We start from the raw sequence: 14,876 nt of genomic DNA, 5'->3' as shown, positions 1-14,876 counted from the left end.
CACAAAACAGTGCCATGCATTCAAATTTTGCACTGTATTGCACCAGAGAGCATCAAACTCCCCTTTTATTCTCACATTATTTTATATAACTTTTTTTAACAAGCTTAAGCAGAACTCTTAAGCAAAAATGTTCACAATATTCTGCTTTACTACTACTTAGAAGGTATGATTATATAAATTTGGAGATCTTGGATATAAAGATAGTAATGATGTTGACTGTGAGAGGGGAGCTTTGTGCTCATTTAAAAGTAGATTTTGTTACAAACTCTCTTCACATTTCAGATCCCATGCCTCATACTGTGTGTGACTTTGTAACAAAAACACTCTGCAAAGGATGCAGTTCATGTTAATAGCTTAAGAAGAAGATAAAAGGTTTCCAGTGTTCTCACTTTCCACATCTAGACTAGTTCACCTCTGTTGTACCACTATGTGCGTGGCTGAGCAATGTATTTAGCAAACATTGAAAACCAGCAAGTTAACAGGAAGACCAGTGTAACTGCCAGTCCAGTTTTATTGAGGCAGGGACATGTACATGCATCAGTCAGTGTATTTCCAAGACAGATTTCATTAACATGCTGGTAGATGGACTTTACAGACAAACCAAAAAGCAGTACTGCCTTGCAGCCGATAAAAAGGTAATATCAGGTGATGAAAAGTATTTTTCTATAAGGAAGATTGTTTAATGAACAGCAGATTCTTCACTGGTAAACTGTGATGAGAGAGCAGGTCTTCAATTGCTGTGTCTCCAGAGGTGTATCTGTGCAGTATTGTATGTCATTGTCTTACAGGTGCATGTTCCTGCTGAAGGTGGATACACAGTATCTAAATGCTAAAACTATGTGAGAAAATAAACTTATTGTTCAGGTGTCTGTTGCAGTGTGTAGTGACAATATGTCTTTTGATTTTCAAGGGTAGTAAACAGCTGTTGAACAACTATCCTGTGTATATCACTAGCAAACAGTGGGATGAAGCTGTGAATTCCTCCAAGAAGGACGGGCGCAGACTGCTTCGTTATCTCATCAGATTTGTATTTACAACTGATGAACTCAAATATTCATGTGGTTTAGGCAAAAGGAAAAGATCATTGCAGTCAGGGGAGATTGGCCCAGAAAGACGTCCTTTGGACCCAGTAAAAGTAACTTGTCTTCGAGGTAGATCGTTTTCATATCTGATCATTTTTTTTTCTGCCTTTTCTTTCAGAAATGTGTTTTTTGCATTTATTTTAATACCAAAATTTTAATCCATAAATTAATGTTCTTTTTGTGGTTTGCTGCATCTTTATTATATTCAATCATTCTGCATTTCCTCCAGAAATGTCTTTAGTTTGTATTTTGAATGCTAACATTGTAATCCATAAGTTGAAACTCTTCTTTTAATAACTTGCTGCATTTAGTGCTTGAAAGTTTAGGTTATGGTTATTGAAGTGATGTCCATTTGTCTAGATTCCAGCCTTATAACTAACCCATATGCTCTGCACCAAACAGTAAACATCTGTAAAATAGGCTTAGATCCGTACTTATGAGAACTGCTTCATCAGATAGTATAAAGTGGACAGGTTTGATTATATTTCATGTAACACAGACAGTCGTGTGTCGTAATGGAGTATGCTATACTAAAATCTTCTTATCCTTAGGCAGAGTACATAGGATGTTCAACTGTTCTCAGACTTTTAGGAGATGTTATGTTTTACAACACACACTGAACTATGTTAAGTTTTCCTTAAGATTAATTCCAGGCCTTAACGTTATGATATTAACTGTAATGATACCAAAGCTATAACTGTTCATGGCTCTTTTCACTTTCAGATGTTTGAAAACTCAGCACTTGCTTTTGATAAAGTTGTCAGAGATGAAGTGATGTCATTGCATACGCGTTTGTAGTGTATCACAAAGTTTTTCTTTGTCTTTGTAGTTTTACAGCAGGGCTTCTGTTACCAGAATGGGGCTCTACACTACCCCAGAGCTTCACAATGTAACTTTCAGAATTTACTGGTAGCATCTTGTTTACTGTACTTCTACACACTGTATTGGAACTGCATTATAGAGGGGTAAATATATTGACAAGTCTACCTGTCCCAGGATGTCCATTAAATATTCTAACCGAAAAAAACACAAGTCCAACTTCTGAAAAGTAGATAGGTATAGATGGGTGCCTCCAAAACCACACAGCAAACGCAACAAAGTCTTGAATATAAAATTGAAAAGCTTTTATTATAGAAAATCCATGTGAGCACTTTCGTTTATTAAAATATAAACTTCATCAGACAACTAAATAAAAACCATGCAAGGTTTAAATAGTACATACTCTTGCATTATTGGATAAAAAAATTAAGTAAAAATCATGACATCATCACCAAAAGTTTAACCCTTCTGTCCCCAGAAGAAACTATGCATATTACATTGGGTGTATGTATGTATGTGTGTATATATATATATATATATATATATATATATATATATATATATATATATATATTCATATGCTCAATAGTGATTTGAACTTTCATTAGTAACTAAACTTTAATTACTTGTCCACGATTTTATTTCTTTCTAAAACCTTGAGTTTTAACACAGGTGTGATAGAGGTGATCTCATTGATGCCTGGCCACTTATGTGCTCTTAGCAATATCTGCCACCTCAATTCTTTTAGTTTTAAATAGAGGCCCCATGGTCTCCTGTCATCCATGTCAACATGATCAATGGCCATGAAAGAGAAATCATGGTCTGTATTTGTGCTAACGTGCCTAGCCAAGGCATTATTAGGATTGTTCCTCCTAATAGCATACATATGCTTGTAACGCCTCTGACTGAATTTCCTTTCTCTTTTACCTATGTAAAACACAGGACATAGGTTACACTCAGCCAAGTATATGAGTGCTTTGGAAGAACAATTGTGTTTGCCTTTGATTTTATATTTTACAGCATTAATTTCAATAGAGTTTCCCACCTTCACTTTATGACACCAGTGGCAGGAACCACATTTAAAAGTACCTGGATGTTGATGTTTGACAGGCTGATGCTTATTCTTTAAAAGATCTCTTAGGTTCCTGCCTTTTCTGTATGTTATACAAAGTCTGTCTCCTACACTGACCCTCATGTCTACATCCTCCATGTGAATGTCCCAGTCCTGCCTTTTCTATATGTTATACAAGGTCTGTCTCTTACCACTGACCCTCATGTCTACATCCTCCATGAGAATGTCCCAGTTTTTCTGAAAAATCATCTTCAAAACAATTGAGTCCGTATTGTAAGTAGTTATGAAGGATCTTAAAAAAGTTCCTCTATTACTGTTGTGCATGTGATGATCTAAAAGAATATCACATGTGGAAATAGGAACTAAAACTTCCTTACTTTGATAATTTGTGTCTTCACTTGTCTGTAAATTGGTAACTAAGCCTGGTGATGTAATATTGGATCTGTTACTCTGACTAACAGGCAGATGTTCGTCTACCAAAGAAAAACCCACTATGGGTTTAAAATGTCCAGACTGTCTTTTGCTTGTCACTTCTTCATATATTTTGTTAATCAAATCTATTGGATATGCTGTCTTCAAAAACATTTTTTTCAAATTAATGCATTCCAACTCAAAATCTTCCTCCCTTGATACCATCCGAGCTGCTCTTACCATTTGGCCTTTAATAACCAACCTTTTCTGGTGCTCAGGATGGGAGCTACTATAATGAAGGAATGAGTTGGAGTACGTCTTTTTTCTATGGATGGTGGTAGCATGCATGTTATTACCTAAGGCCTTAAAAAGATGGACATCTAAATAATCCATATATTGACTATCCACTACCCAAGTGAAGTGTAAGAAAGAAGTAGTAGTGTTGATGTAACATAAAAAAGATTCTAACTGTTCTTGGGGACCTCCCCATATCAAACCTATATCATCTTGGAATCTGTAGTACATTTTGATGTGAGAATGGTATGTAGACTTGAATACAAGCTTTCTTTCCCAATGTGCCATGACTGCATTGGCAAATGCACCCCCACATGCTGAACCCATGGCTACACCAGTCTGTTGAAGGTAATATTTGCCATCAAAAGAGAAAAAGTTATTTAACAATACAATTTCAAACAGTTCTAAGATAAGATTAATTTTCTCTTGGTGGATTCTGTGTTCTAACAAAATTTCATTAACCCAATCCAAACCAAATGTGTGTGGGATAACAGTATACAAGTCTTTCACATCAATTGTAACTAGTAGGTCATTTTTATCAAAGACCAAGTTGTTAATATGCTGTAAAAAGGTCCAAGAATACTTACAAATTTGAGTTTCTCTTGCTAACACTTTTTTTAATTCATAATCTACATACTGAGAGCATGCTGATGAAATTGAGTCTCTTCCATCCACTAACGGCCTCATGGGGAGAGGGGGTCATTGAGGCCCTTGTGGATTTTGGGTATACCGAAGAATACTGGGACTCTTGGAATGATGATGATTAAATAATTATATAATGAAATGTCAATTCTTCTTTCTATGAACATATTTAATGGTCCCAAAATTCTTCTGTAGGCCCCATTCAGTTCATTAAGTGAGACTTCTCTATAATTTTCACTATCTAGCATGCTCTACAGTTTTTGAGTGTAGGTCTCCACATCCATGATCACAACCCCCCCCCCCTACACACACACACACACACACCTTTATCTGGCTTCATAATCCTTATATTCTGTCTTTGTAATGATTTCAAACAACTATGTTCTAATTCACTAATATTAGAGTCACCATATGTAGCTGATTTTTTACATTTCTGCAGGTTATATAAATCTAGCCCACAAAGCTTCTCATAAGACAGCTAGCCTAGGATGTAAAGGGGGATTATAAGTAGAACTGATCTTAAAAAAATGTTTTTATTCATATTTATTTCTGAACTGCCATGTATTAATTGTAGATTCAACTTTCTTAAGTAGATTTTCAAATCGATAATTGTATCTACTACATTAAATTTCTTACTGTGTATAAATGTCATACCTTTAGATAGAAAATCTACTGTTGTTTCTTCAATATCTAATGCAGTGTAGTTATATACAGCAAAATCTTTTTCTCTGTTGAAAACTACATTGCATGGAAAACTTACAGTATTATGCTCATAAAAATTCAAAAACTCTTCTTCATTTACTGAAAATGATGATGTGATGTCATTGCATACGAGACTGTATCACAAAGATGTTCATCGTGTTTCACTGTTGCAGTCATCACTGTAGGGTTCTTCCTGCTAGCAGGCAGCCCTCAGTCGGCCAGAATCCCAAAGTCTGGGTCCAGCGTCGGCTATTCAGTCATGCTCCCTGACGTCAGAGCGCTAGGAGTACAAAGCTGGCAGCCGACGCCATGTTCTCCAGTCTTTCTTGCCGTGCGGTTAAAGCAGTTCGCAAGTGTCGGTCGGCTGACTCCTGATATTTTTTCGTGCTTCAGTCCGAAGATTTACTTCTTCTCAAAGCTAAGTACCCAGTTGGGGAAACTTTTTTCTTGCTCCAGTCCGATGTCAGAAAAAGTTAATAATTGCATTTCTTGTGGGAAGCAAATACCTCATAAGGATTTCCATTCTTAATGTATTCCTTGTTTAGGCCCTGACCATGACGTAGCTAGTTGTCGGTTTTCTGCTAGATTTAACCAACGTACTATTAAGTGAAGGTACGATTTTGTTTTTCACTACTTTGGTAGGCGATTTAATTATAAAATGTCGTCGGACACGCTTCCGACTACCGGAGTTCACAAACGATGCAAGGATAAGGACAGGCCTCCGAGGTCCAAATCAGACTACGTTTTCCAAGCAGAACCAGCTTCAGGTTCGGCCGTCATCAGTGAGGCACTTTCGCAGCCCCTGTCATCGGCCATTTCAGAACCGATTGCCGAAACAGACTCCCACGAGGAGCCTACTAGGCCTATGAGCACTAAGGTTGCAGGACCTTCGGACAATGCTCCCTCGGATGGGTCTGGAGCCGCTGTGCAGGTACCGGCTTCCGAGGGGGTTTTCAGGCCTACACAGCTTGTGATAAAGGCAAAGACAAGGACTCCTTCTAAATCTAAGACACCAGCCCAGGCCTCCTCTGATCCGGGACCCAAATGTCAGAAACAGCTACTTAAAATTGCGGAGGACTTATTAACCATGATTAGGGGTTCACATCCCCCTCCAGACAAAAGGCCAAGGCAAGATGTGGATTATGAATCTTCTGATCAGGCATCTATTTCATCAGTGTCTTCCTCTGAACAGGAATATACTTTCCCTCCTTATGAGGATTCTGATGCTGAGGAATCCATTCCTTCAGCCTCTCCCCCTGAGGATTTTTCTTTTGGGGAAACTTTACATGACATGAGGGAACATTTTCACTGGGAGGGACAGGAGTACTCGGAATCTAAGAGAAGACTTAGGGATTTCCTTCTTCTTCCCCAGCATAGACCCCTGGCTATTCCTCCTATTTTGGATATTGTGGATGATGCCTTTTCTGAGGCTAATTTAACTCCTGACTCCTTTCCCCCAGCTCCAGCTAAGCCCGACAGATACTACAGGGTCCCTGACTCCCACCAGTTTCTTTACAAAAATCCTACTGCTGACCCAGAAACCATTTCTCAGGGTCCTAAGGGGGTTAAGGCCGCTTCTGCTAAAAACCCTATTCCGACAGATAAAGATTCTAGAGCTTTAGAGAGATGGGGCAAGAAAGTGTACACTTCAGCTGCTTTACCTATTGGAGCTTTAAATTGCCAATTTCATATGTTAAAATATCAGCAATTTCTACTGTCTGTTATGAAACAAAAGCTAGGTACCATTGCTGCATGTGCAGATAATAAGGAATTACAGGATTTGATGCATGCCACTGAACAAGTGGGGAAGCATGGTTTACACTGTGGTTTTGATGCCTTGGAGGCTTCTTGCAGGGCGGCTGCCTCTGGCACAGTCATTAGAAGGCATGCGTGGTTAAAGGAACAAAACTTACCTGATCAAGTGAAAGCAAAGTCACTGGATGCTCCTGTTCAGCATAATGTTCTCTTTGGGTCTAAGGCTGAAGAGGTGATAAAGAAAATGGAGGATAAGGCAAAATCCATGCAAACAGTTAAGGATTTCTTACAAGTTCAGCCCCCAAGATTTAGCAGAAATTGGCCAACAAAAAATTGGTCCTTTCCTAGCTCGGACAGGCCTCAGAGGGGTAGATATAGGCGCTCCAGAGGGAGGGCCCAAGCACAAACCTCTTACAGACCTAGACAGTGGAGTGCTTCCACCCCCAGGGGTGGAGAGAACAGACCTCAAGCTTATAGAAAACAGGCTCAGTGAATCCTCCTGCTTGGGTCCAGGCACCTCTCGCCTGGAAGCTCCTATAGGGGGAAAACTCTCTCATCTTCAACAAAACTGGACTTACATAACCCAAGACAAGTGGGTTTTGGATGTGGTTTCAAGAGGTTACAAACTCCACTTTCATACCTTGCCAAGACCAAATAGATGGCCAGACCTACCGAACCACCAATGGTCAGAGGCATTAAACCAGGTGGGATCCCTCATGGATATGAGGGCAATAGAACTGGTTCCACAATCACAGACGGGGCAAGGCTTTTACTCAAGGCTCTTTCTAGTGCCCAGAAAACAAAATTCTTGGAGACCCATCCTGGATCTGTCAGTCTTAAACAACTTCCTGGAGATTCCAATGTTCAAGATGCCTATTCTGCAACAGCTCCTGCCAATGTTGAGCAAAAATGCATGGGTGGTGACATTAGATTTAAAGGAGGCTTACCTACACATCCCTATCAGACAAGAGTGCAGAAAATACCTCGGGTTCAAGGCCGGCTCAACACATTACCAATTCTCTGCGCTGCCCTTTGGCTTGTCTACTGCGCCCAGGGTCTTCACCAAGTGCCTGGCACCAGTAGTGGCTTATTGCAGACTCCAGGGAATTCAAATTTACCCTTATCTAGACGACTGCCTTATTCAAGCAGACAGCAAGGATGTCTTACTACAGCATCTGAAATTTGTTCAAAATCTCCTAAACTACATGGGTTCACTGTGAACATAAAAAAGTCAAATTTGACACCCACACAACAGATAACTGGCCTGGGTGCTCTTCTAGACACTACAACCCAGATGGCATTCCTGACATCCGAAAAACAACTACAACTGGCCTCAACTTTCAAAACCTTGGCGTCAATGACACAGCTAACTGCAAGGAAATTCCTGCAGGCTTTGGGTTACATGGCCTCCTGCATCCTTCTCATACCAAATGCAAGACTACATATGAGAAAAATACAATGGTACCTAAAAAGTGTATGGTCTCAGCATTGCCACAGTCTGGACACACAGATTTCTGTCTTGCCTTGCCTACAAAAGGAATTCCATTGGTGGGCCAAGGCATGTCTTCACAACAAAGGGAAAGCCTTCAGTCTGCATCCAGCCAGCCAAGTGTTAACCACGGACGCCTCGGATTACGCTTGGGGAGCCCACCTGCAGGGGAAAGGTCTGCAGGATTTTTGGACAGAGGATCAGAAACACCTACATATCAATTTAAAAGAGATGTTAGCTGTACAGAATGCCCTCTTGGCTTTCAGGGACCTTCTACAACCAGGACAACTACTGATACGGACAGACAAAACCACAGTTATGTGGTACATAAACAGGCTAGGGGGTTCACACTCCTACCCCCTTTGCAGACTAGCCATGACTCTATGGAACACAGCTCTAGCTTGCAAAGTGAATCTACAAGCTCAGTTCCTGCCAGGGAAACAAAATATCCTGGCAGACAGCCTGAGCAGGAACCTGTCAGACCCACACGAGTGGATGCTAGACACCCAAATATTCCAGATGATTACAGAAGCCTGGGGATGCCCAGACATAGATCTATTTGCATCCCCCTTCAACCACCAGTTACACATTTTTTGCACAAGGACATTCCACAAACTAGCGTGGAAAGTGGATGCACTATCATTCAATTGGAGAAACCTCTCGGGGTATGCCTTTCCGTCACTACCTCTTCTTCCACGGGTGTCATTAAAGATCAAGCAGGACAAGCCCAAGATGATGTTTCTACTGGCCCCAAATTGGCCTCGTCAATTTTGGTACTCAACACTGAAGAATCTATCCCAGGAGCCACCTTGGATTTTGCCTCTGATTCCAAATCTTTTGTCCCAACACCAGGGCCAGGTTCTGCACTCTCATGTCAAAACTCTCAGCCTGGCAGCCTGGCGAATTCAGGGTCTATGAGTAATCCTTCTCTTCACAAACAGGTCATGGATGTCATCTTAGAAGCCAGATAGCCTAGCAGTAGAAAATCTTATGCAGGAAAATGGAAGAAATTTTGCACCTGGATGCATGCTCAGGATTCGGATCCCCTCATCCCTCATATCCCACTGATTTTACTATATCTGACAGACATGCTACATAAGGGTTTATCCTTCTCCTCCATAAAAATACATGCCTCAGCTATCTCTGCACATTACAATACAGATCCTCCAATTTTTTCCCATCCACTTCTGAAACAATATCTCAGAGGCGCAAAGAATTTAAAGCCCCCTAGGACACCACCCGTTCCTGCATGGGACCTCAACTATGTTCTGGAAAAACTCACTCTGCCTCCTTTTGAGCCTGCTGCCACATCTGATATTAAGTATTTATCATGGAAGACAGCTATCCTGCTGGCTTTGACTTCAGCCAGGAGAGTCTCGGAATTGCAAGCACTCATGGCTGTGGAACCTTATATTATTTTTCACCAAGACAGGGTGTCTTTAAGGACTAATCCTTCTTTCATGCCTAAAGTGGTTTCCAAAGTAGCTTTAAATCAAACTATTCACCTTCCAGCCTTCTTCAATAATCCACAAAATAAGGGGGAAAGGATCTTGCATTCCTTGGATGTACACAGACAACTTTGTTTTTACCTGGACAGAACCAAGGATATCAGAAAAACAGAGCAACTGTTTGTTTCTTATGCAACAAATTCCCAAGGCAAAGCTATTTCAAAACAGACCATTTCTAAATGGATTGCTCATGGAATCAGATTTTGTTACTCACATCATGGAAAACAAATCCCAGCAACTGTTAGGACTCACTCTACCAGAGCTGCTGCTACTTCAGCTGCCTTTCTCAGGGGAGTACCTACCAAAGACATTTTGGAAGCTGCAACCTGGAGTTCGGTGCACACTTTCTCTAAGCACTATAATCTCCCTCTTTATTCTAAGTCAAGGGCAGGCTTTGCTTCTGCAGTCTTGCAGGGTCTTCTAGCCGCCCCTCCTACTCTATAACCACCACCCTTTATCTCAGCTTTGGGATTCAACCCTACAGTGAAGACTGCAACAGTGAAACACGATGAACATAGTACAGTTGTGTACACTTACCATAAATGTAGATGTTCGAGTGTCCTCACTGTTGCAGTCTGGGTTACCCTCCCTCCTGACCCCTCTTATACTTTCATTATTGTGGCTTCCTACTTCACCCTTCTTCTGAGGTGTATTTGCTTCAGGGTATGGGGTTGTTTGTATGTTACTTCTTTGTTTTACTACTAACCTTCATGTTTGGACACCTGACATCTGGGGCAAGAAAAACTGGAGAACATGGCGTCGGCTGCTAGCTTTTTACTCCTAGCGCTCTGATGTCAGGGAGCATGACTGAACAGCCGACACCAGACCCAGACTTTGCGATTCTGGCCGACCGAGGGCTGCCTGCAGGCAGGAAGAACCCTACAGTGATGACTGCAACAGCGAAGACACTCGAACATCTACATTTATGGTAAGTGTACACAACTGTACTTTTTTCTTTGTCTTTGTAGTTTTACAGGAGGGCTTCTTTTACCAGAATGGGGCTCTGTACTACCGTAGAGCTTCACAATGTAGCTTTCAGAATTTACTGGTAGCATCTTGTTTACTGTACTTCCACACACTGTATTGGAACTGCATTATAGAGGGTTAAATATATTGACAAGTCTACCTGTTCCAGGATATCCATTAAATATTCTAAACAATATTCTTCCCTTTCCTGTTCATTCCCTAGCCTCAGTTTACTGCAAATGCCAGTTTGACCACCATAATTCCAGTGCTGCCCTTGCAAAATAAATATGTAGTGATCTTCTGGTATTATGCTGAGTAAGGAAGCAGCTTTTCCTCTTCTTAACTATTTCTCTTTGGCCAGTAGATTGCAGTGGACTTCCTTGTTACCCTGACAGGTCCCCCAGCCTTAACAGCTTTAAATCTGTGATTCGACATAAGCCTCATCACTAGTTCCAGTGTGATGCTTTATTTTTTATTGATTCCTTTGCTGTTTTGACTGTATGTTAGAAAACAGCATACTGTGTTTCCACTAAGTATTCAAATGTCAAAGCTCAAGTCCATTATTAACAGCAGAGCTGCTTTCATTCTGATATGCAAAATATCACAAAATAATGCTAGCATAATCAGCTTTTGTAAAGTATTCTCAGACTGGCCAGTATAGACATTTAGTAAAAGTTAGCAGGTGGAGTAAGACATGGTGCCTGGAATAATAATAACACCTTCACTTATAATGTGCTGTGCATGTCCACATAGTGTCCATGTCTTACATCAGAAAATGAATAGTGAGGATTTGAAGGAGCATGGGAATTGTAGTTCAGGCAGCGGCTCCTGTTGACATATGGGAGGGAGCAGGCTGATACATTGTCCTACAGTAAACGTCTCATAGAAAACAAGTAAAAAAATAGTCACATTCTTTCCTTGATTTTGTATGCTGTGTTAATCAGAGCAAAACTGTGCCATGCATTCAAATTAAGTTCTGTATTGGACAAGACAGCATCAGCTCTCCCCCTTAAGCTTCCCCCAGTATTTTTAGTATATTCACATCACTCAAACTAAATATACATAAAAGCTTGTGTATCATAGGGATATACATACCCCTGGTAACAATATTGACACAGCAGAAGAATTTCTGTTGTGGGTCTCTTTACGAGAAACTGTCATAATGGGCGATCTCAACATTCATTGGCTAACCATAGATAATGAAACCCCTAAAATGCCATGATAAACAGTAATGGTCAGTCCAGCAACAAAATTCAGGGTTCCTCCAAGCCAACTTCAGAATAAGCTCCTTTTTGCCATGTTTTACTTGGTCATTAGACTGTTTCTGTGAGACATCAAATACATTAATTCAGAGCCTGTCCACATCTTAGTTTTCAGATACCAATTAATCACACTTGTTCAAGTCGGGCTGACTTCCAGTTATTCCAGTATTTTAAATGATTACTCTTCGCGTGTATTTCTACATCCACCACTTTAAAGTTCTAGGTAAATGTCTAGTTTGTTTTTGCATGATATTGAACTGCATATTGTCTTACTTGTGTAGGAGCAACCAGGATTGCAGTTGTTTAACCATTATCGTGTCAGTTTGACAGGATTCCATCTCTATGTCTTGTACTGGGGTTCCTATTAGATGACCAAAGATGCATTCTATCGAATGCGTCTTGGTCGAACTTAAAACAACGAAAAGGCAAAATAGTGAAGCAGCTTTTAAGCAAATTCTTTCCCAGGGAAAGAATTTGCTTGGCTGCTTCGGTTACTTTGCCGTTTTCGGCACTGTAGTGCAATCTCGTGGTTGGTATATTTAAGTGGGGGGGTGTCAAATTTTTTTTTTTTTTTTTGCAACAGCAATTTTTTTCCCCATGGGAAAAAAATCACTGTTCTGAGCTTTCAAGATTGTAAGCTTTTGCTTACATGGGTCAATTATTCATTGTTCGCTTTTTAAGCGTTCAATGATATACTATAGACCCCTTGTACTGATACCCTGTTTTTAGAGTAGCATATCCGGTAGAAATAGTAACACAACATTAATTGTATTTCTTATTCAAGGAACAGATATTATATTTAAACCATAAAGAAAACTGCTGAATGGACTTTTGTTTTGTCATAAAGTAGTGTAGTCTTAGAGGGACAAAAAAAAAACTTCATAGTCTCTGTCTCTTTCTCTCTCTCTCTGTTTAGTTGAGTTGTTTTGTTTCCAAGACACTTCCTCACCAGTAGAGCAAAACTATCATTTGAAGTCCAGAATTTAAAGTTAGTCAGCCATACAATGCCAAGCTCACAAAGAATTAATTTTTATCACTCAGGTTGAGTATCTCTCCAGTTTCACTGTGTTGCTTAAGTAAAGCATGAGCCTGTTCCCTGGCATACATGTAGTGTGGCAGAAGTGTCTACCAGTCCCATCTTGACTAATCTTTTGAACCTACTTCAACCTTTTTTTGGCCTCATCCAATCCTTCACGTTCTTCCTTCGTGTGTAGTTTTGTGTTCATCGTTGTTCAGTCACAAATTTTTTTGCATCTCATATCTCAGCAGTGTGTGTTACATTTACCACATATTTTTTTTGTGTGTTTGTCATTTATTTATTTATTTGTCATGTGTTGTGCTGGTATCATCCTTACTGTAAATGCCTCTTACCCACTAAGCAGTTGTCGCTTTTCTTCCCTGGTCCTATGACCAATGTCCTCTTCAGGTTTAAAACCTTATTTTTGCATAATATAAAACAATCTGGATGCCACTGTGGATTGCCAGTAGGGTGTTTTGTTGGCACTGAAGTAGCAGTTCATAATTCTGAAGATTTAAAAATCTACAATAATTGTAAGCTGATATTCCAAACTTGATTTCCTAATATTGCGAACCAGCATCTTTAGAATATTGTTCATGATTTTGAATATTTAAACAACTACAGTAATTGTAAGCTATCATTCCAAACTTGATTTCCTAGTATCATGAACCAGCATCCTTGGAATGTTGTTTGCTGTTTTTGAGGTCATTCCTCAGCCTCAGTGAATTGGAATCCCTAGTTTGCTAACACATTCCCAAAGCCAAGCTTGCTTCTCAGTGCAGTGTACTGCTTACAAAAAAACCACACTGTCTTTTGATTAGCACTGATAACAAAACTTATTTGTGCAGAATTTCAAATTGGAACCCCCCCCCTCATTTATCCTTCCCCTTCCCATCTTAAATATTCTCCTCTTTAGCTAAACTGTTAGTTCACACCCTGCCAAAAGCATGACGTGAAAGAGGTTATGGTACATACAGAATATATGTTCCTCCACATGCTTCCTATGTCCTACTTTTGGCCGGTTGGTGCCCTTGTTTTGCAGTCTCCTTATTCTGCTTCCCAGGCTGTATCAGGGAGATGTGCTGCAGTTTTTGGTTCTGCACTGAACCCCCACTCCTGGAGAAGGTAAGCCTGTGATCAGCCTTGCAGTGCTCCCTCCTTAGTCAATCTTCTGACACCCAGGCCACTTGAACTAGGATCACTGAGTACCTGCACCAGTGCGTCAGATACTTGTCTAGTTTTACTACTTTTGCTCGTGTGTGATACTATAAGTTTGCAAACAGCTGCAAATCAGAATAGTCTATTACTGTAAGGACCTTATTTAACACCCACAATTTGCTTTAGGTATGTTACAAAAGTAGGCATCTACATTCCCACTGTGGAATTCCTGTGGAGACTGGAGTTCCTGGAGGAGTGCCAGTTTTGTGGGGAGGAATGGCATTTTTGAAGGGTTATATCACCCACTGGCGCAAGTGACATAACCTTGCAAAAGCACAGAAAACGTTTGTTCCTCAACTCAGCGTGTTAACCAAGAACCAAAAAAGTAGAACAACCACTCTGACGAGATGAGGTGTGCACCAGGATAAACCAAGAAAAATGTTTTATTAAGATTAAGCACTTTTGTCTGTATGCAAATTGAATCAGACTACATCAGACTGTGTTAAAAACAGCCCTAAGTACTCTGTTTAGAGCAGTTGAAATGATCACATGACAACTGACCCCTCTGTCTAATACCATTGGGGCAGCTTACTTGGAGAAGTGTTGAACTTAACTTAAAAGCTAAAAATTTCTTCATAAAGCAAGTTATTCTTAAGAAGTCATGCTTCTAAAAGCCCGCGTTTATGCTTTTCCTACCT

General features: G+C 40.2%; 1 protein-coding gene across 1 annotated transcript in view; it reads left to right on the top strand.

Annotated features, from left to right (window-relative positions):
- BEND4 (BEN domain containing 4) overlaps nucleotides 1–14,876 on the top strand; it is a 337,208-nt gene that overhangs the window by 269,352 nt on the left and 52,980 nt on the right. The window contains exon 4 of the mRNA XM_044061514.1: nucleotides 911–1,151. Within this exon, the coding sequence (XP_043917449.1) occupies nucleotides 911–1,151 (241 nt within the window). The remainder of the gene's footprint in view (nucleotides 1–910; nucleotides 1,152–14,876) is intronic.

Source organism: Protopterus annectens, chromosome 2.part0, assembly GCF_019279795.1.
Source record: "Protopterus annectens isolate FY-2018-M chromosome 2.part0, PAN1.0, whole genome shotgun sequence".
Lineage (NCBI taxonomy): Eukaryota > Metazoa > Chordata > Ceratodontiformes > Protopteridae > Protopterus > Protopterus annectens.
The sequence above is the reverse complement of the archived record's forward strand: the minus strand, read 5'-3'. Positions and strand labels throughout refer to the sequence as shown.